Here is a 24,448-nt window from a genome sequence, read left to right as displayed (position 1 = left end):
TATAGTTGCCTTACAAATGACAGAATGCAGTTTCTATTTTTTCACCCACAAGTCTGGCTTTAGTGTACCCGTGCTCAAATACATATGTCCACAACATATTGAAGGAAAATTAGTGTGGAATCAGTATTTATGTTGAAGACATGATTGGTCTGTTTTTTTTTAGATAGGCTTAGTGAAAGAAAACAATCAGGTTCAGGAATACAGCCTTACTCCATTTTCTCCCATGCAAATATCTGGACACACAGGTGATAAGTCAAAATACGCCAGACATCTTAAAATGTGAATTTCATACAATATGCTGTACCCCAGCCACAGGCTTTTCAAGTGTAGGGGCAAAGATGATTTTAGGAGCCCACAATGTCATGTCATTTGCCTCTGCTATCTTCAAGAAAAGGACAAAAAGATCCCTATAGTCTTAACCAAACCTTGTTCAAAGGTTACAATTTAAACAACTGCAAGAGTTAACTTTAAGTAGATAAATCAGGTCACATATATATTTCATTGGAAAGACAACCCTTCAGGAATCTGCAAGTTCATATTGCTGACCTTAAGGAAAACTACAGCTACATTGGGCCATATTGGGCTGCTAGCGTGAATTATATAACCTTGTCATTGTCCATATCTAAGAATTCTAAATCTCACTGCAGAGAAGGCAGTGCACAAGGAGTGCCAATTGTCTAACATACAGGAGAAAAAACGAAAGCAGTTTACTACTTACCAGGTATTCCTCTGTTCTCAGAACATCTAGTGATAAATCAAAATGTAGGTGCTTGGCCTGGCTTTTTTTTTAATAGATGGTTGCTATGAGTTTGTGGTAAAGCTATTTAAAGTTGTGGAAGTTCCAGTGGTAAAAGCAGACCAAAGGGAAAATCAAGTATTAATCTGTTATCTATTGTCTTATATTTTCCTTTTTCTCTGTGGATTCTGGAATAGTAAGTGAAAATTAATGGAGTTAAAGAGTACAGTGCCTCAAGCCTTATGTTTCCAGAAATGCCATGATAAAGTACTCCATTCACAGAGGTCTAATCAAATCTGTTGTGAAGCAAAGGTGACTTACCAGGTTTTATAACTTTAATATTTTACTGCAGAGTATTAGCAACTGAAGGTGGTTATGTGAAGTCAGGCAGACATTCTTAATCAGTCACATTGTCCAGCTCCTTTCCATTACTGTTGCTGAAGGAGCAGCTCACAAGAACTTGTACTGTGGCTAGAAATAAGAAATGTAAAAGCAGCTGCTTAGAAACATTTGCGTGGTTAGAGAGGGGTGTCTCTGATTTAAGTCCTGAAATCAATTTGAACTATAGAGAATTACATCTCACTATATGCCCTGGAAAGAAATGACAAACTTAAATTGCTCCTGTTTAGTGTTACCATGTAAGGTTTCACAGGGTAAAAGACAAACCAGAAATATTTCCAAGTAGTATTTAAATTACATTAACACCTTTTTGTATAGCTTGAGTGAAAGGTCATGCTAGACAAGCAGCATCTTCACTGTTTGTAAATGTCTAATTTGCTGCTTTTAAATTGCTGTGAACTTCACTTACTTAGCCCTGCTGAATGAATCCAGTGTTGCAAATATTTCTGACAAGGGAATATTTGCTTAGTGAGAATCCATTGTTCATAATGGATTGAGAGAGACGTGCAGTGTGAATGCATTTTTATTGCCGTGCCATCTCTCTGCTGTTGTTTCAGTGAGATGAAAGTAGCATTGTGATAAAAGCCCTGGGTTTCTTAGTGCTCAGTGTGGCATTTCCCATCTTACTGGTAGGTGTTACTGAAAAAGTGCTTATCATAGACATTTTTTCATGGTATAAAATATGGGGGAAAATATGTATATTTTATAAGGACCTGGACAAGCAAGAATTAGAAATACAAACACACTTAAATAAAACCCAAGGAAGTGCACAGGCTTGGCTGAAGACATCCCAGTGCTCTCCAAAAGCATTTTGCTTTTTATATTTGAGTCAGAGCAATTCTTGGGCACCTCTGTGTATGCAAGTCAGATCGTACATCTCCCCCAGCCACACAGCTAACAGATGGCAGTCACAACTCGTAGCACAGAGAGCGCTGCTCACGACAGAGCTCTGCTGTAGGGGCAGAAGGAGATGCTGTGTAGCAAAGCATTGCTCAGGAAAGGCAGCAGTTTTACCTTGCAGAAGTTGTTGGATGAAACTGATTTCTAAACAGAACTTTAATTGTAGCGCATCAGTTCTAAATAGCTTGGAAGCTGAGTCCAACAAATGGCATCAGTTGAGCCTTTGGCTGTGTTTCTCGTCAGTTGTAGTTTATGCTTTTAGAACTTGATTTGTGGTTTTCAAGTTGGGGCAAATACCTGTGCTTTTTTGTTTTGTGACCTGACCTTTCAATTGAAAATTCTTAATTATACTTAAATTTCAGCTTGCGCAGTTATTAGCCCTTTGACCAGAGGCTCCATGAGCAAATGGGTATTAAAAAAAAAACAGGGAAAAAGGAGAAGGAAAAGAAAAGATTGAAATAATGGATTCACCCTGGCATAATAAGTTGCACCTGTTTCTGTTCCAGCTTTCACCAAATTTCATCCATGATCTCTGAAATATGTTTGGTGATTAGTGAGAGCACTCTCCTTGTTTAATGGTTTTCATAACCAGTGAAATGTCTGTGGATCTTGATAGTTGGTTTAGACTATTGAGTATTTTGAAATGCAATTAAATCAGGTTTTTTTCTTGCATTAAGATCATGAAAAGGATCTGTTAGATCTATGTGGGAGACTCAGCTCTAAATGTAGGCTAAAAAAAAAGGAATCATGACATCCTCTTCCTTGGATACCTGAGAATAATAGTAAGGGGCGGACAGGCTTTCCTTCAGCAAATACCATGATCATGTCTAGAAAATGCTACATAGCCTTAGCAGGAATTTAACTGGCCTCTGTTGACATCCCTGAAAGCCAGACAAAGTTGTACAGTGCATCCAGGAAGCACTGAGTGTGTGCCAGGAAGGGAGAGGAGGGCAAAGTGACAGGTTTACATCTGAGAGGGCACTGGACCGAATCTGATCTTGACATGAAGTTTCTTTACATTCACTTCTGTGAAGCCAAAATAAGCCTTTGGCCCAGTGTAATTTGACCATGAGGCCACGCAGTCTTTAAATATAAAGGGCTGAAAGAAAATTTTTTTAAAGGGTGTTTCCAATACCAGTTTGTTCTTTTGATAGTGGTGACTATACGTTGTGTCTGAAATAAGGAAACTGTGCTTGAAACTTCAGTATCCATAAAACATTTAGAAGAAAGTTAATCTATCAAAATTAAGTGTAAATAATTTAAAAACCCAACTCTGATATTTCAACTGTGTAAATATATTGAATCCGCAACACACTGGTGAACATGTCATTTTCAAGCACAGCTTTGATTATAAAAAATGTAAATGAAGATATTTGAAGTGCCAGCCAGGGCAGGCGAGAGGAATATTTCACTCCTAAAGCTAACAATCACAAAAACAACTGGTAAAATAAAAGGGAGGTGATTATCAGAATTGTCAGAAAAAGCGAGCATCTCCCAGATTTGCCAGCAATTTCATACCTGGTTTGATTAAATATTTGGATTTCTAAACACATAACAAAGGAGGGGAAGTTCCTTCTCTTCAAAGTGAAATAAACCAGGATTCAAGTCTGAGTAGCCTGCTTTAGACATCACATCAGATTTTTAAGGCTGAAAATAATGGTAGGGTAAGTCCAGCCACTGTATTATTTGGTTTCATTTTGTCCAATAGTTCTCAGAGTGCTGTGTGCAAGGCACAGATCTTGCTTTGGCACTTGACCATCTGCAGCTGCTTCACTGTAGCCCCTAGTGAGTTAGTGGCCATGAAGTCCATCTTAATGAAGTAGAGGAAAGGGTCTTCAAGAATATAAAAGATTTCCCCTGCTTAGCATGGAGCTGTGTGCGATGTGAAATAGAGAGCAAGTGGTGCATGTGCTGACACTTGAAAAGATCTGTGGTTTAAGCAGCCCTGTTTAAGAGACTGTGAACTGTGTTTGGAGCTGGCTTGGTGCGCTGCAGAGTGCGGTCAACTCCACGCCTAGAATAAAAATGATAAGGCCTTTTTACCTATTTATTTCTGCTTCCTTTGAGCTTTGGGTTTACTGGTATGCAAAGGAAAAAAAAATCAAGCATATGTTTGGTTGCTCAATCAACCTTTTCTCAATCCACACACCGTGATCTCAGCGAGTCATTACGGCATAATTACAATTTGAGTGTGGTACGCTGTTTGTAGAAAAGTATCTATTTTTAGCTGAGGATATGGTACAGACCCTGACAGGAGGAGAAAGAGGGGGAAAAGAAAAAAAAAAAAAGAAGAAAAACTGTAACCAGCAAATCAATGCTATTGTTAACTGATATTACGAGACACCCTGTAGATTTATGACGCTTGCGTTCAGCCACATAAAACCCGCACTGAAAAGAATGCCTACCAGGGGTTAAATTCATATGCCTGTGCTGCAGCCTATTTCTGTCAACACTCAGCTCAGGAAATAAACATTTATGCTTTCTGAAATGAAAGTGTATTTTTGAAGTCTAGCCGTCAGATATTTTTTGCCCTTCACACTTTCAAATGCTTAGCCTTTTTTGTAAGTTGACTGCAAAGTGCATCAGTTTGCTAGGCACAAGAAAAAAGGGAATAAAATCTTGACAAGTGCCCATGGCATCATTGTCAAGCACACGAGTATCTAGTAGAAGATGGCAGGAGGGTTGGCACAAAACATGCTTCCTTCAAGCTTCTTACCTCAGGGGTACCTGACTCTTGAGAAGCCTTTCAATCCTTCCAAATTACGTTACTGCAAACTGTCATCTGGTTTATTAGGAGCATGCCGCATCGCAGATAAACATGCTATTTAACTGCAGGTCAAGGTACACAGTCATCCTGCTAGCAAATGCCTGAGCTATGTTAAATGGCATTGACTTGGGGAGGGAGATGGAAGGACATCAAAGTTGTCACCAATATGGTACATGCTAAAGGGGGAAAAGGTGCACAACATTGTATTTATTTAAAAAGCCATTTTGCAGTCCTACATTTAAAACAATGACCTGCAAGACTCTTAAGGACCCACACAATGCACCACGAAGTTCAAAACCACACCATCACGCATCATCTTGAGGCAGTTTGGAATGAACTTACAGCTGAGGCTGGGGAGGATAACACCCATCCAGAAAGCTGGAACTGTATTCCATCGGATTTAGAGACTTCTTTAAAAAAAGTTGCATTTTAAAATAGCAGATGTGCACTTGACACAGAGCAAGGTTGATCTAAGGGATTCATATTACAAAAGCTTTCAGAATCAGAGCCCAGTTTGGCATGAAGTAAGTATAACCTGCCCCAAACAATTAAAAATAAATCTCTATATGTAAATACGTATGCCTATGTAATTTATTCTTTTAACTGTAGTTTGCTGAACAGCTATTAGAAAGGCATTGGTGTGATACAAGAGACATGCTGAATGCTTTTGCATTTTGTGAAAAATCAAAACAGAAACAGATTAATTACAGCTTTATGCAATTTTAATACCCATGAGGGATACCTTTAAAACTTAAAACATGCTTTCACTGAGCAGGCTTTCAAGGGAAAGTTACTTTGATGAGGAAGAGAATAATCATGTTTATTTGATTTATTATTGGACAGCAGAACAGTGCGGTTTATATTTGCAAGCTTTTCTGCAACGTAAAAAATACCCTTCTGATTTTCTTATGTGTCTTATAAAAACAATTAGTATATTTACTGCACCAGAATGCAGATTATTCAAGAGTGCAGTGCCATAAATTATAGGCAACCTCCCATTTGTCCCCTCTCAGGACATATGTAATTTCCTTTGACTGTGGCTCACAATAAGTGCTATTGAAAACCAGCATTATTTATTAAAATAAAAAGCAAAACAACAAACCTGTATTAAAATAGATAAAGAAGTTGGGAGTTTTCAGGGAAAAGAGTAAGAGTAGAGGGAAATTGCAGGCTAAACTTTTTCTTAATCAAACTGATTTTATTGCCTTTTGCTTAATTAAACTCCTCAGAAGTGTGTGAAACATTGTTATACCTGAAAAATTGTTAATTTGTAAATCACAGGGACAAAAGGGCTCCACTGCAACTTTAAAGTTTCTATGCACGTAAATGTCAATAGAGTGCCTTCTCCATCATCAGCACTAAATTCACATTGATGCCTCTTTTCTTCTCTGTATTGATCCTTCCATGAGAACGTAGATTTGTATCTGTTAATTAATGCGTCCTGAAACAGCGTTTGTATTAATCAGGCAGATAAGAAAAATTGGATGCCTGCACCCTCATGACAACCGTAAAAGTGCTGGCCCTGATAAAATCGTGGATAGACCTCAATAAAAAAGTTCCTCCTTCCACTCAATAAACTAATCATCCTGCTTTTAATTATTCGGCAGAAAGATGTGTGGAGATTGGAGAATGTGTAAATCTATTTACTAACAGCAGTGTCTGGGAGGGAGAATGGGGCTGTCACAGGACGGTGCTGCAGGCTACGTTCCCTGTCCATCTGCTACCGCAGAAAAACTGGTTCTTGAAAGACACAACAGAAATGTTGAAGCTAATTGAAATCATGAATTCCTCCCTATAACCTTTCAAATGATTATTTCTTTGCCATTTCCCTCTTATTTATTTTAATCGCAGATGTGTTATTTCCCATTGTCACCTCTTCAAGGCTTTCCTGTTGTTGGCTCAGTTTTTGTTAGGGTTTGTGGGTTGTTGGTTGTTTTTTTTTAAGGCAGAGAGCTACAGTTCTATCACAAGACTCAAAAGACAGTAAGAGAAAATGAAAACAAATAAGGAGGGGAGAGAAAAATGAGAGAGCATGCAGCCAGTTTTATGTTTCATTTTTTATGGATGCCTGGTGGTTTGGATGTGGGGTTTTCTTTTTTATTGTATTAGTTTTGCTGCTTAGTGCTTATAGAGAAAATCTTGTTTGGAGTTGATGCCTTGCAGATCTGCTGGTTTATGATATATTCCTGCTTGACTGCAACTCTCAGCTTTCAAAACAGAAAAATACATTTAAGTGTAATTGCACGCCAAAAAGAATGTTCTTACAGCAGGAACCCTGTCAAAGGACATGTAAGCAGCTCCATAACCAACTAAATGAAAGCCTCAGACATGTCTTAAGACCCTTTAAGAAAAGCTTGACTAATCCCCTTTGATGATTTTATTAAGTACTTGTGGATGATGGTGCCAACTGGCAAACTACTGCATTTCACCAGCAGTCCGGGAAAATCGCTTCCTCTCCCATACTGTTTTGTAGCTCCTAATGTGATTGGGATATTAGCAGTTTGATATAATAAATTAACAGGTTCTGTAAACAAGGGTCTGAAAAGGTAAGACAGTAAAGATGTTTGCCCTTAGTGATCCTATTAGGAGAGACAGCGGGAAGAAAAAAGAGAAAAAAGCAGGAGTTAAATTCATTAAGAGGCATTTATTCAAGTTTTGGTTGCCCTCAGAAAAAGGATGGTGTGACTGCTGTTCAGTTGGCACTTTAATATGCCACCCTGTTATTCCAACTAGCCTAGGAGAGGCAGGAGCCACTACAGAAGTAATTAGCATCTTTTCTGAAAAGGGTGGGTGTTACTTCTCTTTTCCCTGAGGCTAAAGTTCAAAGAGAGTTTTCCTCTTTGTGATAATCACCTTAATTCTCTTAAGACACCAAATCTTCCATTTTAAAAAAGTGTTGGTTTTTTGGTTTTGGTGTTTTTTTTTTTTCTCTCCTAAATTATCTTTCTTGCATATTATGGTAAGGATGAACAAAAGCCATCAGATGCACAACCTCAGGTTGTAGAAGTAAGCATGAGTATTTCAGAACAAAGAAGACATCATACAAATCACAGTGTCACTGCAAGACTCCACAAGTTAATATGATTCTTACAGAAAGAGCCTGCAAATTCCAGCTTGTTTATAACTTTGTGTGTTGATTAGAAAATGTTTGATTTTATATTGATTTTACATTCTTGGAGTAGGATGGGGAGGAGAAGTACAAAATCATGTTTTATAACATTGTAAATAAAAATAAATCAAAAAGAGGAGGAGATTTCTGACAAATCTAAATGTGCTGAATATTTTTCCTGTTTTTCTTTTCTTCCTATTCAGGATTCTCCACTTTGTCTCTAGCTGACCAGATGAGCCTTCTGCAGAGTGCTTGGATGGAGATTTTGATTCTTGGTGTTGTATACCGGTCACTTTCTTTCGAGGATGAGCTTGTATATGCTGAAGATTATATTATGGATGAAGACCAGTCCAAATTGGCAGGCCTTCTTGACCTTAACAATGCCATACTGCAGCTGGTGAAGAAATACAAGAGCATGAAGCTGGAGAAAGAAGAGTTTGTCACCCTCAAAGCTATAGCACTTGCTAATTCAGGTTGGCAGAGTGGCATGATGGTTGCTACAATTTTATTATGTCACTTTTCTTCATAATATTTTCTACATGCTTGTTTTTTAAACATGGGGTTAGAATAAGAAATTGCTAATCAGACCTTAGCCTAAAAGGCGACAAATGCAGCACTTCAAAGTAAGAACTTTCTGTTTCTAATTGTGAAATATGTTCCTAAGGGAGTGGAGAATATTGCACTGTATGATTTGGAGAGTATTTTACAGGCAAAGATCCCTCAAATTAATATAGATGTGTTCTCCTATATCCACTCCATAATCCAGACAAGTCTAATCATTGCAATTAAAGCAAACAGAAAGGAGACATGAATATATGCTGTATACGTTCTCTTTGAAGGCAGCTACTGATCTATCTGATAGGGTGAATTCAGGGTATGGGAGAAGGGAGGAAATTCTTTAATCTCACAAGGACCACACCTTACCTCCACATTCATGAGAATGCTTCTGCAAAAAATCATTACCTGTGTGGTGAGGGTTAAAAATTTCAGAAAAAGTCTTTTTTTCCCTACATTTGAATTTAAAAGTGCTGAAGCAGGGAATACTGTCAGATACCTAAAAAAATCGTTGGTGCTTTGTTGTTTTTCCTTTTGTGTCTTCTTAATGCTTTGTTATGGTCTTAAGTCCCTTTTAGAATTTGCATAAAGTTCACGATAGATCCCTCTTTAATGACATGCCGATCATTAGATACCTGTGTGTCAATAACATGCTCTGATGCTATGTTCCATTGACAGTCACACCGTGCCCCTCCATCTGCTTTTGTTTTGACCCTATCTTTGAACTTTATCTTGGTTGCTGGCCAGTAGTTTTCCCTTTAATTACAAGAAGGAAACTGTCAATAAAATCTGTTAAATGGGATGCAATGAGTGGCTTGAATGGGCGGATGGCTATTTGTTCAAATTCTGCAGCATTCAAGGTATTGACAGTTTGTTTTCTGGGGCCATATGTGACGATCAATCTCAGGCTGGGCTCAGCCGCGCTGAAAAATGAAAAACCAGATTGCTTTTGCTTACTTGTGGATGACGACTTGTGATTTGGCGCGGTCCGAGTGAGATGAGACCTTCTGCCCAAATTGCCCTCTTGAGAGCCAGGACGTGTGACTGTTTTTAGAAATAATTTTTTAATTGATTTTGTAATTAACAGTTCATCTACAATATCGATGCCTGGATCCTCAGATTGATAGGAGGGAAATTGTTTTCAACAATGAAGTTGTACTTTCCTATTCATCTTTGTAAGGCGATTTAGCATTTTTAATTGGAAATATCATTTGGAAACATGCAAAGCCAAAATGCTTATTAGTTTCTTTGTCAAATATTCTCCACCTCACTAACTCTGCCCCTAGTTTTAGAATATTATCTTATTTCCAGAATAAACTAAGTGCTGAAATGCCTCAAAGATCAAAATTATTCTTAATTGAAGATTTATTTATCATTTTTGGCCATTGTAAAATAGACGCTTGAGGATGTTTTGCAGCCACAAGGATTTTTTTGCAGAACTGGTCATGCTTAATGAACAGAAAAAGAAAGTTATTTGGAATTATGAGTTTTTATTTATTTTGGCTGTGTAATTCAAAGATTGAATTAGAAATATTTCTATAGTTCACTTGATAAAAAGGACAACGGGCTAGAATATAGAGATATGGTGTTAAATACCACTCGATCCACCCCACAAGGAAAAGAGATGTTCGCTGTTTAAGTAACAATAAAAGATACCGCTGCCAGGAAAAGTTTAGTCATACATTGTGCACGGAGTGTATCAAAATCATCTAGCTTCATTAACTTCACTGGGAATTACAACCAGGATGCTGTCAGAGATAAATACAATTCAGCACACTAAAATTCAGGGCACATTTAAATGAAAACATTTCCTTCCCTCATCTTAAAATAAAGAAAATTGCTGTTTTTAAGTGAAACCATTGCAAGGGGCAGTTCAAAAGCAGCCCAGCCATTTGAATTTCCTTTCAGCAGAATGTTTTCACTGCTGACATTCAACATTTCAACTTCAGGTTGTAGCTGGGCTAACCTGTAGGTGTAAAATAGCACCTGCAGAATTACAGCCCATCAATGAATAGCAGAACCCTAGTGGTTTAATTTACAAATGCCACTAAAATGAAAGTAACATTGAGATCAAAGAAAATTAGAGTTTTTGTCTTTTTTTAATGGAAAAAAAACCAGAAATAGCTTATTTTGACATAACTATGAACTTGGTTAATGTAAATACAGCTATATAAAAAAATAAAATGCCATTATATAATGGCATTTTAATCCACATTTTAATATCTTCAGTTGCTACATCTGCTTTCTTTCAAAACTTCCACTATTTATTTTTCTAGTTTAAAATATATTCACCTTTTTATAGCTGTAGAGTGGATGGATGCAGTATAGTAAGACATCTTCAGTGTTTCAGACATTTCTGCCATATCCTCACTGCCTAGAAAGGTTCCCAGGTTGACTCTACTCTAAACAGTAGAAAAAAATGGGTTTATAGCTCTGTATCTGTGTTAGTGATTTATGATACGGTGTCATAGTACTTTCCCAGCTAGCATATAGAAGCAGGAAAAAAGAAATTGTAGATTGCCTTCATATTGATTATATTTTGTTTGGATAAATAACTCAAACTTTTGTTTTGGTCAACAAATCTCACTATCGTGTGCATTAAACCCCCCCAACTGCTAACTTTTCTTTAGGCCTATCTACTTGTGCAGTACTCAGTCTGACCTGATCCTGCCATTTGGTGTCTAATAGGTGTGGAGGAAGAGCTGTTTTCTAGGGTGATTCTCTGACAGCTGTTATGAAATATTCCCTTTCCAGGGTTGGCCAGTGCCATGCTACTTCTATCAATGTCCAGAAACGCAAGGTGCATCAACCTTGTAGATTCTGAGTGGAGCGCATATAGCACCTGAAAAGTGTGAATACACGTGCACAATACTGAACTGCATAGACATTTCAGTCCTGTGTACGGTAAAGTCTATACGGGTCTGATTTCAACAGTTACATTTACTATGCAGTGCTTAATATTAGGTTAGTTTTAAACATCTGCATTGATTCGATAGTAATTAGTACAGCCTTACTCCAGAGAAGTCCCTGTCTGTAGGGCATTGCCCTTATCCTCTCAGTATTACAAGTTCTTTCCTTCTTTCTCTACCTTCTCTACACAGAAGCAGGTAGGCACCTTGAAGCCGCAGCTTCAGGCAAGCTGGCACGGATGAGCACTTTGTTTACCCACGCAGAAAATCAACTTTGAATGGTTTCCATTAACATGCATGTACCAATTACTTCCTCGTGTGTAAGGGAAGGGGAGATACTTACAAAACAGGTGTGAAGCTTACACCAGTGCACACACGCACGTGGGAACGCTCCAACTCAGAAAAGATGACCTGCTTGTCTCTTTTGTATTAGAAAATGCTTTCCTAGATAGATTAGTTAATACTAAACAGGGAGTTGCAGGTGAGCAGTTTTTTGAAATTGCCTAATCAGTAAGGACTAAATTGTGCCTTCAGGCCCAATGTTGCAGAAGAGCTTAGGAGTCACAACTCAGATTTTTAAGAGAAGCTGGGTTCCCATCTAAGACCTAACATAAGAAACTAAGGTGCCAAAAGGCATTAGCACATTTGAAAATCTGATCCGTGTGCATCTGCCTAATAGGCATCTTGCAAAATCTGACCCAAATGTGGATGCTAGGCGCTTAAAACTCTAACCCTGTGCACTGCTGAAAATTTGATCTGAAACGCTAATACTAGCCGTCTCGCCTGTACCTCCAGGAGGAGAAAAGGATCTGTGCTCACCATCACAGTTTCTGATCTCTAACCCAGCACCCTTTCGATACTGAAGGAGTGAGAACTAAGAAGTATCTTGTGCATTTCAGTATAATAAAGTGCAGATCAACAGTGATGCCTGTAAAGTTACAAGATCTTCTATCCTGGTAGAATCATAGAATCATAGAATAGAATCACAGAATAGTTAGGGTTGAAAAGGAGCTTAAGATCATCCAGTTCCAACCCCCCTGCCATGGTCAGGGACACCTCACACTAAACCATGCTACCCAAGGCTCTGTCCAACCTGGACTTGAACACCACCAGGGATGGAGCATTCACAACCTCCCTGGGCAACCCATTCCAATGCCTCACCACCCTAACAGGAAAGAATTTCCTCCTTACATCCAATCTAAACTTCCTCTGTTTAAGTTTGAACCCGTTACCCCTTGTCCTGTAACTACAGTAGAAGTATTTGTTCTTTCTGACAACATATTTAGCTTTCCAGCCACCAAAAGAGTATACTCAGAGCACTAAGCTATCACCATTAAACAATGTTATCATAATAAAAATTAATTGGTAGAACTCTCTAAATCACTCCACAGGACATCATTTTTATTCCCAGAATAGACTGTGCCTTATGTCACAACACACTGTATTTCTAATAATGTCATTTTTTTCATTTTGTTTTATTCAGTCTTCTTGTCAGTGTTAGAATTCATGATTAAAACATACCTATCATGATACAAAATATAGATATACCTGTGTGTTACCAGTGTTGATTTTGCCGAATATAAATAGCAAGATCTGTTAACTCTTTCGTGTAATTTGTAGAGTGGTACAGCATAGAAACTAATTCTTTAAAAAGGAAGTTGCTACTGTAGTCAGAGATTTTGTGTAGCTTGAACACAGTTTCTTCCTCATACTCCATTTTCAAGTAATCAAATAGATGGCATCCACAATTAACTCTTAACTCACTGTTACTCATCCCACTTTTCACAGCGCTAGACTACTGTCTCTCGGTGGTGATTATGGCAAGTACTTATATCTTGTAGTTGCTAAAATGGATTTTGAAGCATTAATACATCTTTTTTAGCTGGTATCATACCCCCAACTCTGTCATTCAAATTCCCCTTTTCTAGAGTTATAGTAGCCTTATTGAGTAGGTACTCAGACCAGTTCATAATATGCAGTTTGTTCTGCATTGCAGAAATAGTCTTTAATTTATTGACCTCATTGCCTAGTCCTAGTGGAAAGTAAGGGATAACAAAACAAAAAAAAAAAAGTAGTTTACTACATTTTAACTTACCTTATGCCTGTGATTTTAGATCACTGCTAATTCAGTTCACCTCTGCAATAAATAGGTGTGTTCTGTGAAGTAATTTCTTGTCTTACTACAGCTTCATTTCCTGCTGTGTTTTAAAAACTGTTTTGAGGCTTCAGTTCTCATGTGTCTTCCTAAAAGTAGACCAAATGAGTGCAATCCAGACTAAAACCTTCTTCACTAAAATCCTAGAAGTCTGCTTTACTTTTTTTTGTTTCCACTGCCTATAATTCCTATGGACAAGGAATTCTTGATTTATTCCTCTTTAATTTCCAATATATATCCCTATTGAAGTTTTTAATAGAATAATCCAGATGTCAGACCATTTTGCCATACTCTTCTGCAAGGCAAAATACTCTGTTTATCTATGTGCTTGTCTCTTAGCCTAACCATGCACACCCTAGCAAACAGTTCTGTGCAGGAAAGACAGGTAAAAGGATGGTCAGAGTTAAGTATATTTGCTGACCCTACACAGGGTAGACCAAAGTAAGTATCTGGGGCAATTTGAATTGTAAATTGGAAAAGGCTGGGAATTCTTGCTGGGTGAGGGAACCAAAAGCCGTGTTTGATTTACTAGCAACAATTTCCATGGGTTGATTCTATCTTAAGCAATATGCTTAAAATGTTCTGTTTCCCATAAAAGTGATACAGAAACAAATGTGGGCAAGCACTTTGAAAAGTGCAAGTTTCCCTGTGTAAATATGGCTTACATTTTGGGCAGTAGAGGAAGAGGTTCTGTAATTCTGGGAACAGTTCACCCATCAGTAAACACTGCAGTGTTTTTTATGGGATTTTTGGATTGGCAACACAATCTAGATACTACATTCCTCTTGTCTGGGACATAATCCAGATTTAGATTTTGTTGTCCTTATGTAAAGCAAAAAGCATTTTGCCTGCTGTTCTCATTCTTCATCCTATCCAGTTCTTCCAGGATCCTACAGCTTCCTAAACTGATTTATCTGGTTTGGGTTTGTGAGCTGCTCAGCTACAAAGAGTCACATCACAGCAATTGCAGTCTTTCAAGTACTTGTTGGTATTTGCCTCTCTGATGTGCTTTATCAGCATCTTAATGTGTATGTTCGCTGCTGCATACTCCCTGCTGCTTAATTCACTATAATAATTTCTTCCTTTATGCTGCCTGAATTTTCTGACATGAAGAAATGCTTCATTTGAGACCCCTAGGTTTTTACTACTTCTTAGTAGTGTTATATACAAAATACACACATACAAGGCTTAAACTTTCCTCAAAGCAGTAATTTGAGAGGTCTCCTCACCCTCAGTTCAGGTGTTTTCCAACCTTTAGCTAGTTGTCGCCCTCTGTGGTGTGTTCTAAATGATTCCTGGTTGGCTGGATGTTTGTTTGCTGCATTTGAGATGAAGCTTGAATTTTAAATGAGGTAGACTGAATTTTTGTCTGCACCTTGTGTTTTTTCTTGGATGAGAACTCGAGTTTTCTCCCATTTCTTCACAGTGATATAGTCAGCTGATCAGAAGAGGTACAATTCTATTTTCCCATCCTGTGATGGTGAAAGAAAGCATTTGCAAGGATATTCTCCAAGCATAGCTCAATGAGTTGATGTCCTCATTTGTGGATCTCACTATCTCCCATTGCAGCGCTGATCAGTAACAACTTCTGCCCTGCTAGACTGAAATCCCATGTTCTCAGCAGTGCATTGTGTCAACAAGTCTTATGTTTCTTGAGCTCTGCAGTTTCACTAGCATAGGGTATTTTTGTTGTTGCAGGGCATGTATGATCAAATCCTGCTTGCTTTCAAATGGCAACCTTTTCAAATTACCCTGTTTAATTTCATTGTTTATATAGGCACTGATTTTTAAGTGTATTACACCTGGCTATAGCTATCCTCTGGATATTACTTATGTAATTGTAAATTATCCAGACTGTCTACAAAGCTAGTTTAAAACAAAACAAAACAACCAACCAAAGCAAAGGGGTTTTCTTGGCAGAGGAAGAACATTCTAAATCTTTGTACCTAACTTATAATTCCATTTCATATTGTTTGTGGAATTATTTCTTTATCTCTGGGTTGTCACAGAGACAACCCATTGCATATCCTAAAATTATAGTGGTTCTTGTTGACATCGCCCTCTCTTGCTAATGAGCATTGGGTTTATCAGCAGCAAGTTAACCTGCTCTGAATTCAAGTCTACATCTGCCAGTCTGTAGTTACTGGAGACTTCTCTTTTCTTTTATTTTTCCTCTTCTTTCCCCCTTAGCTAGTTCAGCATTTTCAACCATTTTCCTTATTTTCAAAGGCTTAAAGCCTGAGGGATTAAGGTGTACATTCATTTAATATCGGGAATAAAGTGGAAGTTCCAGATTGCAAGGCTAAAACTTGAAGAAGGATCTTTGTAGAGATTAGTATTTTCCTGGACAATCTGCAAGCTGAATGAAGGTCTAATTAAATTGCACAGATTGAGTGAGTTTGCATTTAAACAGTAGCAGATCCTAGAATTGGTAAAGCTGAAATGAGTTTGAATCTTTTCTGTAAATGAGAATTTAAATTATCATAGTAATTTGATTAAATAATTTTTAAATCTTTTGAATAAATCACCATTTTAAAAGAACAGTTTGAAGTCTTAATCACTGTTTGGAAGTGCCCCCCTCTCTGCTGTTTTTTTCTTACCCCATTTCCTGTGACAGAATCTGTTTCCTAAGGCACAGCTTCCTAAACTGCTCCATGAACCACTATTTGGCAGCAGAGTGCTTGCATTAGGCCAGTGGAGAGCTGGCTGGTCACGTTCTTCCCCAGTGCTAAATTGATTTCAAAGACAGCAACAAATACATTAAATGCTTTACTACTGTTATTTTTGCATGTAAGCAATTGTGCTATTTACATGAGGGATGGTATGCAGTCACCCTTGCAAGGAGAGGATAAAATCCCTTGTTGCGAGATGTTCTCCACACGGTGGAAGAGTTTGAGAGCATGGAGTGTAATAGCTATATCCGAGGGCAGGTTTTGATTCACCTTCTATTCTTGCATTTAATGGGGGTTTTCCCTTCCTCTTGTCCCCTCCTCACTCAGTCTCTGTGTAAGAATTATATAGAGCATAGTTACTGCTAATGCTGTAGGCCAAATTGCTATCCAAACTGCAGAGCTAAAGATCTCGGGGAAGTTTCATCTCTGTGCAGAAACTGTATTAGTGTGGACTCCATCCATCTGTTTTCAAATGCAGACATAGTCACAGTTACAAATACTGATTCTGGGAAGAATCAGACTGGGATAAAAACTAAACATTTATAGTCAGGTTCTCCAGAAAGATCTGTTTCTTTATGCAGTATGGTGTAAAACAAACAAACAATCACAGAAGAGTCAGTCTTTGACTTGCTAAGCTGATACAATGCAATACCAACTTAATGCTTGGTTCCCCAGCAGATGTGGCCCTGGAACAGGGGACAGGAGGAAAATACATGTAATTTCTGCACAGGTTGCGTGTGGTTTATGGAAGCATTAAGTGGAATAGCACATGGTGTATTCCAAAGCACAGCAGTGAATATCCAAGGACTAGGTAAAGAGTCAGGGAGTGAAGACGACAGTTTGCTTGGGGTTTGCATTCCAAATTAAGCCCAGTGGCTGGACACTATGCTTAAGGCATCAGTCACGTTTGTATGTGTGTGTTAGCACGTTTGTATCGATTACATGTTTGTAGGATACAGAATTCTTCTGCTTTCAGCACAGTGCGCTTTTATGTGTAGTATCACATCCCTGCAGTGAACATCTGAGCTACATGTTTCTAAGAGCATGTATTCGCTAAGACTCAGAATTATTAAACATGTAAAATCCTCATAGGACTCCATTATGTGTAATTAACAGATAAACTGTCATCAGAATCAATAAAACGTGCTAAATGATCCGAACTTGTATATAATTGTCTGTTTTAGAGCAGGAGCTGTAACTTTTTTTTTTCTTTTAAATTTGCACATTTGTTTTGACAATAGAAGCTGGGATATTTTTGTTAACCTGTTATTTACTGGTTCGCAGTTTAGTTTACATGCTTGTGTTTGAAAAGAGAGAGTTATTTATTATCTTGCCTAATTATCTGAGGAAATAGTTGCACGTTGGCTTCTAGGGAATGAATCTTAGGTACAATTTAATTCTCTTTATGCAATTCAGGTATTTGCAACACGTGCAAAATTTAATGTTATCATTAACAGGTTAAAACATGAGGCTCTGTCAAAATAATGATCCAGAGCATCAGACTGCTTAATACAGGGCTTGGAAATGATGATGGAAGTGGGTTCATCACCATCCAACTCTGTAGTCATTATTCTGGAAACAGGAGCTTTATTCCAAAAGCAAAAATTAATGTGCAAGGCAGAGTTGTACTAACTAGAGTTTTCAAGGATAACACCGTGTCCCAGTTTCACCCTGAGTGGGGCTTGCATAATGTAGCCTGTCCCTAGGACTTGTACATCCTCGCAGTGTTTGTATTTTCAGATGGTGTTTTATTGGCTCTGTAAGTCTGTCGACCATTCAAGTTTTGGTAGCCAATAGGGGCTGTTAGTGGCCTCATTCACCTCTGACTGTGCTTCCTTACTCACATTCACCTCACTTTGGACCACATCCGGGTTTTTTTTTTTTGGCATTTATAGCTACATAAAAATCAGAGAATTAGGGCTGCTCATCCAAAGTCATCTCAGCATGGTCCAGTAACTTCGTGTTCATAGGGACATCTTCCCGTTCTGTATCTATGCCATTGAGGGTTTTACAGCTATTTCAGTTAGATCTTTTCCTTTTATTTCACACTTCCTTGCTTTAATCTTTCTGGGTCATGTAGCAGTTTAGTTTAGTTCTTATTGTGTGTTGTGCCTGGGCTTGTCGCTCAATACTTAGACCACCAAAACATCTAACCTATACTGGGAAGGTACAGGGTGAGTTGTTTGCTTTGAGTGATTTATGAAAAATGCAAAACCCCAACAAGAAGAAGATAAATCACCTTCTAAGTGGGTGGGAGAGCAGGATTACACCTTGTAGGAGATGTTAGCTTCACAGAACAAAAGCTGTTCAGGAGCATACTAAGTGTTGCCCCATCTCTGTGAATGTGTCTGGGGCAGAAGAAATTTACTAAACCTATTGGGAAACTTTGTTTCCCTTGTGTCAGTGCAGTGGTCATAATCCCACGATTAGCATCTCTGAGCGGTGGGTACTGACCAAGGCTTCCAGCTTCACCACCTTGGAATGTGGCACAGAACTTTACTGAGTTTTTCTGTAGTAGGGCAGTCATTCTTGCTTCCCTGATAAACTTTAGAGCTCAGTTCATACAGCCCTTTGGCAATCTCATTTCTTCAAAACAATAACTGTAAGAATCATGGAATGGTTTGGGTTGGAAAGGACCTTAAGATCATCTAGTTCTAACACCCTGCCATTCAGTGGTTTATGGAGTAGCAAGTGTGACCATTGTACTTGTTTGAGGAGGATGAGGAAAAGGATTACCTACACCAGAGTAAATTATACATTTGTAGTTCCACAGTGGTTCCAGATATGTTCCTGAAGGTCAATATATAGGTTAGTGGGTAATTATCTTCCTTCTTTGTGAAAGAGGATGGCCAGAACCAGTGAAAGCATTGTGCAGCCGTAGCATTAACAGAGTTTTGGCACACCAAACTGAAACCTCCTGTCACTCCTTTGTTTTGCAGACTCGATGCACATAGAGGATGTTGAGGCAGTGCAGAAACTTCAGGACGTCTTACATGAGGCTCTGCAGGATTATGAGGCCGGGCAGCACATGGAAGACCCGCGCCGTGCAGGCAAGATGTTGATGACCCTCCCACTTCTGAGGCAAACCTCCACCAAGGCTGTTCAGCATTTCTACAACATCAAACTGGAAGGCAAAGTCCCGATGCACAAACTTTTTTTGGAAATGCTGGAGGCCAAGGTCTGACTAAAGCATCATGGGCTTCCCCATCATGCACGTTTTAAAAAAAAAACAACAAAAAAATTAAAAAAAAAAAAAAAAAGGAAAAAAAAAAGAAAAAAGGGAAAATAAACAAGATAATAATGGCAAAGAAACTTAGTGTTTAATTAAGGAAAAAAATGACTGCACTGATATTTAGCAGCAAGACTGTGAAGCAGCTTTCAACTTTTTCTTCTGTGTCTTTCTGATGCAGTTTTTTTCTTTCCCTTTTCTCTCTTTTTTCCTTTCTCTTTTTTCCTTTCCTTTTCCCTTTTTCTCTTTTTTTCTTTGCTGCTGAACTTTCTAAAAGAGGTCTCTAATTGAAGAGAGATGGAAGCCAGGCCTGCCAAAGGATGGAAATCCATAATATGGATGCCAGTGAACTTATTATGAACCATAATGTCCCCAATGACAAAGGAATCAAAGAGAGAACCATCGTACCTAGCAGTACAGTACAACACGTTGAACTGACTGAATGCAGTATTAGATTTCATAGGAGCAGTCTCTTAATTAGACGACTAAGCGACGATGCATCGGCTGCTTCTTAATCATTGCATTTTCCATCTAGATCAGTTACAGCCATTTGATTCCTTAATTGTTTTTTCAAGTCTTCCAGATATTTCTTAGGTTAGCTACAATGTAACTTTTTCAGGGAATAGTTTAAGCTTTATTCATTCATGCAATACTAAAGAGAAAGAAATACTGCATTTTTGTGCTGGCTTGAACAATGATGAACAATAATGAAGGACAAATGAATCCTGAAGGAAGAATTTTTTTAAATGTTTTGTTTCTTCTTACTAACGGAGATTTTTTTGTACCAGCTTTACCAGTTTTCAGCCATTTATTAATGTGGGAATTTATCTTACTAAAGCAATAGTCGAAGGGAAGGTGCATATTATCACGGATGCAATTTATGTTGTGTGCCAGTCTGGTCCAAAACATCCAGTTTCTTAACATGAGCTCCAGTTTATAACTAAATGTTCACTGACTCTCAAAGGATTAGATTACACCTACAGTATATCCGAGTAGTCTAACATAGAAATACTCCGTGTCAAATACCAATCTGTAACGGTGTTAGGAGACAGCGACTGTACAGAGGTATAGTTGCTACGTGATTTCTAACTGCTTCAGTTGCAAATGAACGAGATACCGCCTGTTTGCAAAATTATAACCTTACATGCAGAAAAAACCCCTATGAACCAATAGTAGCTTAGAGGCAATGAGGCAAATGGTGACATTTGCAAAATTAAGAAATCAGAGTAGTAGACTTCTGACCAAATTGAAGAATTTAACACTTCTATACCTTACTTATTGATTTAGATTTTACTTTGTAAATGGCAATCTTTAACAAGTAGCTAAACCAGTATACGTGCTTTTCAACCAGTATTGTCACAGCATGAAAGTCAGTCAGTTTCAAGACTGTTACGAGGTGTAATCTAATGTATAAACCAATTAGATGCCCCCAGAAATCTACAGTCGCTAAATAACCAATAAACAGTAACCTCCATCAAATGCTATACCAATGTACCAGTGTTAGTAGCTGCTCCCTGTACTATGTGAACATCCTTATTCTATGTACACAGATGTAATTAAAATTGTAATCCTAACAAACAAAAGAAATGTAGTTCAGCTTTTCAATGTTTCATGTTTGCTGTGCTTTTCTGAATTTTTATGTTGCATTCAAAGACTGTTGTCTTGTTCTTCTTGTGGTGTTTGGATTCTTGTGGTGTGTGCTTATAGACACAGGGTAGAATTAGAGACAATATTGGATGTACAATTCCTCAGGAGATTACAGTAGTATATTCTATTCCTTACCGGTAATAAGGTTCTTCCTAGTAATAATTAAGAGGTCGAAACTCCAAACAAATACTCATTATGAACAGATACACACTGAAATCATAATATTTTCAAAACAAGGGATAATTTCTGTAACAGTTTATTATAGAATACCAATGTATAGCTTAGAAATAAAACTTTGAATATTTCAAGATTATAGATAAGTCTAATTTTTAAATGCTGTAAATATAGCTTTGATTCAATCATCTCTCAGATGTTGTTATTAACTCGCTCTGTGTTGTTGCAAAAACTTTTTTGGTGCGGACAGGTTTCCAAAACTATTGCTACGTTGTGTGCTTTAAACAAAATAACAGTGGGCTGATGCTCCATCGGCCTCGTGCTAGGAAAGAAAAACAACCTGTGTTATCTATCATTAGCTATATGGGACTATATTGTAGATTGTGTTTTCTCAGTAGAGAAGTGACTGTAGTGTGATTCTAGGTAAATCATCATTAGCTATTCATGCAGATGGTCAATAACTTGAAATTTATAGCTGTGATAGGAGTTCAGAAATTGGCACATCCCTTTTGAAAAATGTCAAAAAAAAAGAAAAAATAATACAACTCCTGGGAAAAAGGTGCTGATTCTATAAGATTATTTATATATGTAAGAGTGCAAAAAAAAAAAAGTTTATTTTCCAGAAAGTTTGTGCAGGGTTTAAGTTGCTACTGTTCAAGTACACTATATATATATAAATATATAATATATTGGTTTTGCTGTATCACATTAAAGAACTTGGGCTTCAGGGTCAAAAGCCAATCGACTAGAAGTATACAAACAGACACAGAAAATGGAGATGTGTGAAAGGCACACTGTGCAAACTTTAGTTTTTGTTTTCCGTACTTGTTTGGGGCTGCGAAAGAACAAGTATCTCAAGAGGGTAAAACCATTACCTGAAACATAGCTGAGAGAACTGCATGGGCTTTATAATGTTGTTCATCTTAAACCTTGCTGGAGAAGAGTTCTTTCAATACCACTTTTACTTAATGTGAAGTGTTGGGAAAATTTCAAAGGGTGTATGTTTTAGCCATAACAATTTAATTTCTATTTTTGCTTCATTTTTTAATTATTTTTTTCTTATTTAAAGCAATATGATTGTGTGACTCCGCGAAGTTACACATTTGTTTCAATCAGATCAGATTGTTGTATTTATTCCACTATTTTGCATTTAAATGATAACATAAAAAAAAGATATAAAAAATTAAAACTGCTATTTTTCGTATAGAAGAGAAAATGGGTGTTGGTGATTGTATTTTAATTATTTAAGCGTCTCTGTTTACCTGCCTAGGAAAACATTTTATGGCAGTCTTATCGTGCAAAGATCGCAAAAGGACAAAAAGAATTAAACTGCTTATAATAATCCAGGAGTTGCATTAATAGCCAGTAGTTAAAAACCGAAAGAGAACAATGAATAAAAACAAACATGTCTATAGCTGTAGATGGGCTTCACATCTGTATAGCAATCAACTGTATATTTTTGTGATGTGTATCATACCGTGTGCTCCAACCAATGTCCATTTGTGTAAATGTATTTATTTTATATTGTATATATTGTTAAATGCAAAAAGGAGATATGATTCTGTAACTCCAATCAGTTCAGATGTGTAACTCAAATTATTATGCCTTTCAGGATGATGGTAGAGCAATATTAAACAAGCTTCCACTTTTGATTGCTTTTATTTTATTTTTGTGTTGTGGGGTTTTTGGTTTTGTTTTCTTTTTTTGGAGGAGGAAACAGAGCAATTGGCATTACCTTTCATTACTCCCATTCAACAAGGAGCCACAGTGTTATCACTTCTTTCTTAAAGTGCAGTATGAGGGTAAATAAAGGCTATATAAAGCCTTGTCAGAATGAATTCCAGTGTGGTACAAGACATTTTGCATACTCTTAAATATGCAGAATGTCTCATAGCACATTAGAATTCTGGCTAGCAGGCCTTTATATAGCACTTATTTAATCTTAAAGCATCTTCACATCAACCTGCATTACTTAAAATCATTGCCTCTCTGTCAATGCCATAAAAGAAAACTTTCCCACTATCATAAGATCACATTAATATAATCTAGAAGTACTTATTTGCCTTTTCCGTCAACAACTGAGTCTACCATTCATTTCCTACTGAAGGAGACTCCTTTTATGTGTTCTGTATTTAAAAAAAAAAGAAATTAAAAATTTGTATTATTTGATCCAGCTATTCTGAATGGAAGTAAGTAACCACCGGAGAAATCATATAGATTGGTGTTAATGAAGAGCACTGATAAGTCATCAGCTCCAGGGGGTTGAGCAGCAAGGGAGGCTGCAAACAGGCAATAAAGTGGCCTCTCAGCCTTTTCCCCCTGACAGGCATTGCTCTGGGTCAGCCCTTTTCCTGTGGACCCTTCTGGAACCCTCACAGAAGTGCTAATGTGTGCTTTTCTTGCTTTTTAGCCTATCTTGATAGTACTTTGTCATGTTTGCCAACATATTTCTCACCTTTGCTGCTGGCGGTTCTCTGGAGGTTCTGGCTGATGGCGTGAGGGCTGCTGAGCAGGACAGAATAGCGATGCTCAGGGATGGGAATTGTTTCCGCCAAGGTACTGGGGCAGTGCTAGGGGCCGTCTGTGCTTTGCAGTCTCTCCATAGCAAGATGCTTTTAAGCGGGAGGGCACCTGTTCCCTGCTGCCAGCACCTTCTGTATTCTAGGACATAGGGTTGAGTAAAAGGAGTAGCAGAACAATAGAAAGATGAATCCTGCGTGGACTCTTCAGAGGAGGTCAGAACTGGGTCTTGGTGTTGACAGTGCCATGTACATAGGCATGCATGCATACATACATATGTATGTATGTATGGAACGGGTTTCCCCCCCCTTTCTTTAGTGTTCTGATTTTGAATTATTGCAAAGTACCTCTCCGAAGGAAAGCATAATGCTGCATCATGATGTTAAAGTGAAAAAAGTACTGCGAACTTTACACACTGGAGGGGGAGGAAGTAACAGGCAGCACTCCCATGCTTCCTCATTGTGTGATTGTCTTTAAGCATTGGTTAAGGTGTACACGTACAATCAAAAAATACTAATGTTCCTGTACTATTTCTCATGAAGCACCATACAATCATAAATTTAGCATCCTGGAAGAGGAAATAGAGGGAACACTGACATGCCTCATGGCTGGAAGTGTTCAAGGCCAGGTTTGACGGGGCTTAGAGCAACCTGCTCTAGTGTGAGGTGTCCCTGCC

General features: G+C 37.9%; 1 protein-coding gene across 28 annotated transcripts in view; it reads left to right on the top strand.

Moving 5' to 3' along the window:
- The window catches only part of ESRRG (estrogen related receptor gamma), a 402,731-nt gene extending 379,829 nt beyond the window's left edge, over nucleotides 1-22,902 (top strand). For all 28 annotated transcript variants that reach the window (XM_062606068.1, XM_062606062.1, XM_062606077.1 and 25 more), the window contains 2 exons: nucleotides 8,115-8,384; nucleotides 19,142-22,902. In XM_062606068.1, coding sequence (XP_062462052.1) covers nucleotides 8,115-8,384; nucleotides 19,142-19,386 — 515 coding nt within the window. In that variant the 3' untranslated portion in view covers nucleotides 19,387-22,902. The remainder of the gene's footprint in view (nucleotides 1-8,114; nucleotides 8,385-19,141) is intronic.
- Nucleotides 22,903-24,448: the final 1,546 nt, after the last annotated feature.

The sequence above is a fragment of the Pezoporus occidentalis genome, unplaced genomic scaffold (genome assembly GCF_034315485.1).
Source record: "Pezoporus occidentalis ecotype Australia unplaced genomic scaffold, CSIRO_AGI_Poc_V1 ctg93, whole genome shotgun sequence".
Lineage (NCBI taxonomy): Eukaryota > Metazoa > Chordata > Aves > Psittaciformes > Psittacidae > Pezoporus > Pezoporus occidentalis.
The sequence above is the reverse complement of the archived record's forward strand: the minus strand, read 5'-3'. Positions and strand labels throughout refer to the sequence as shown.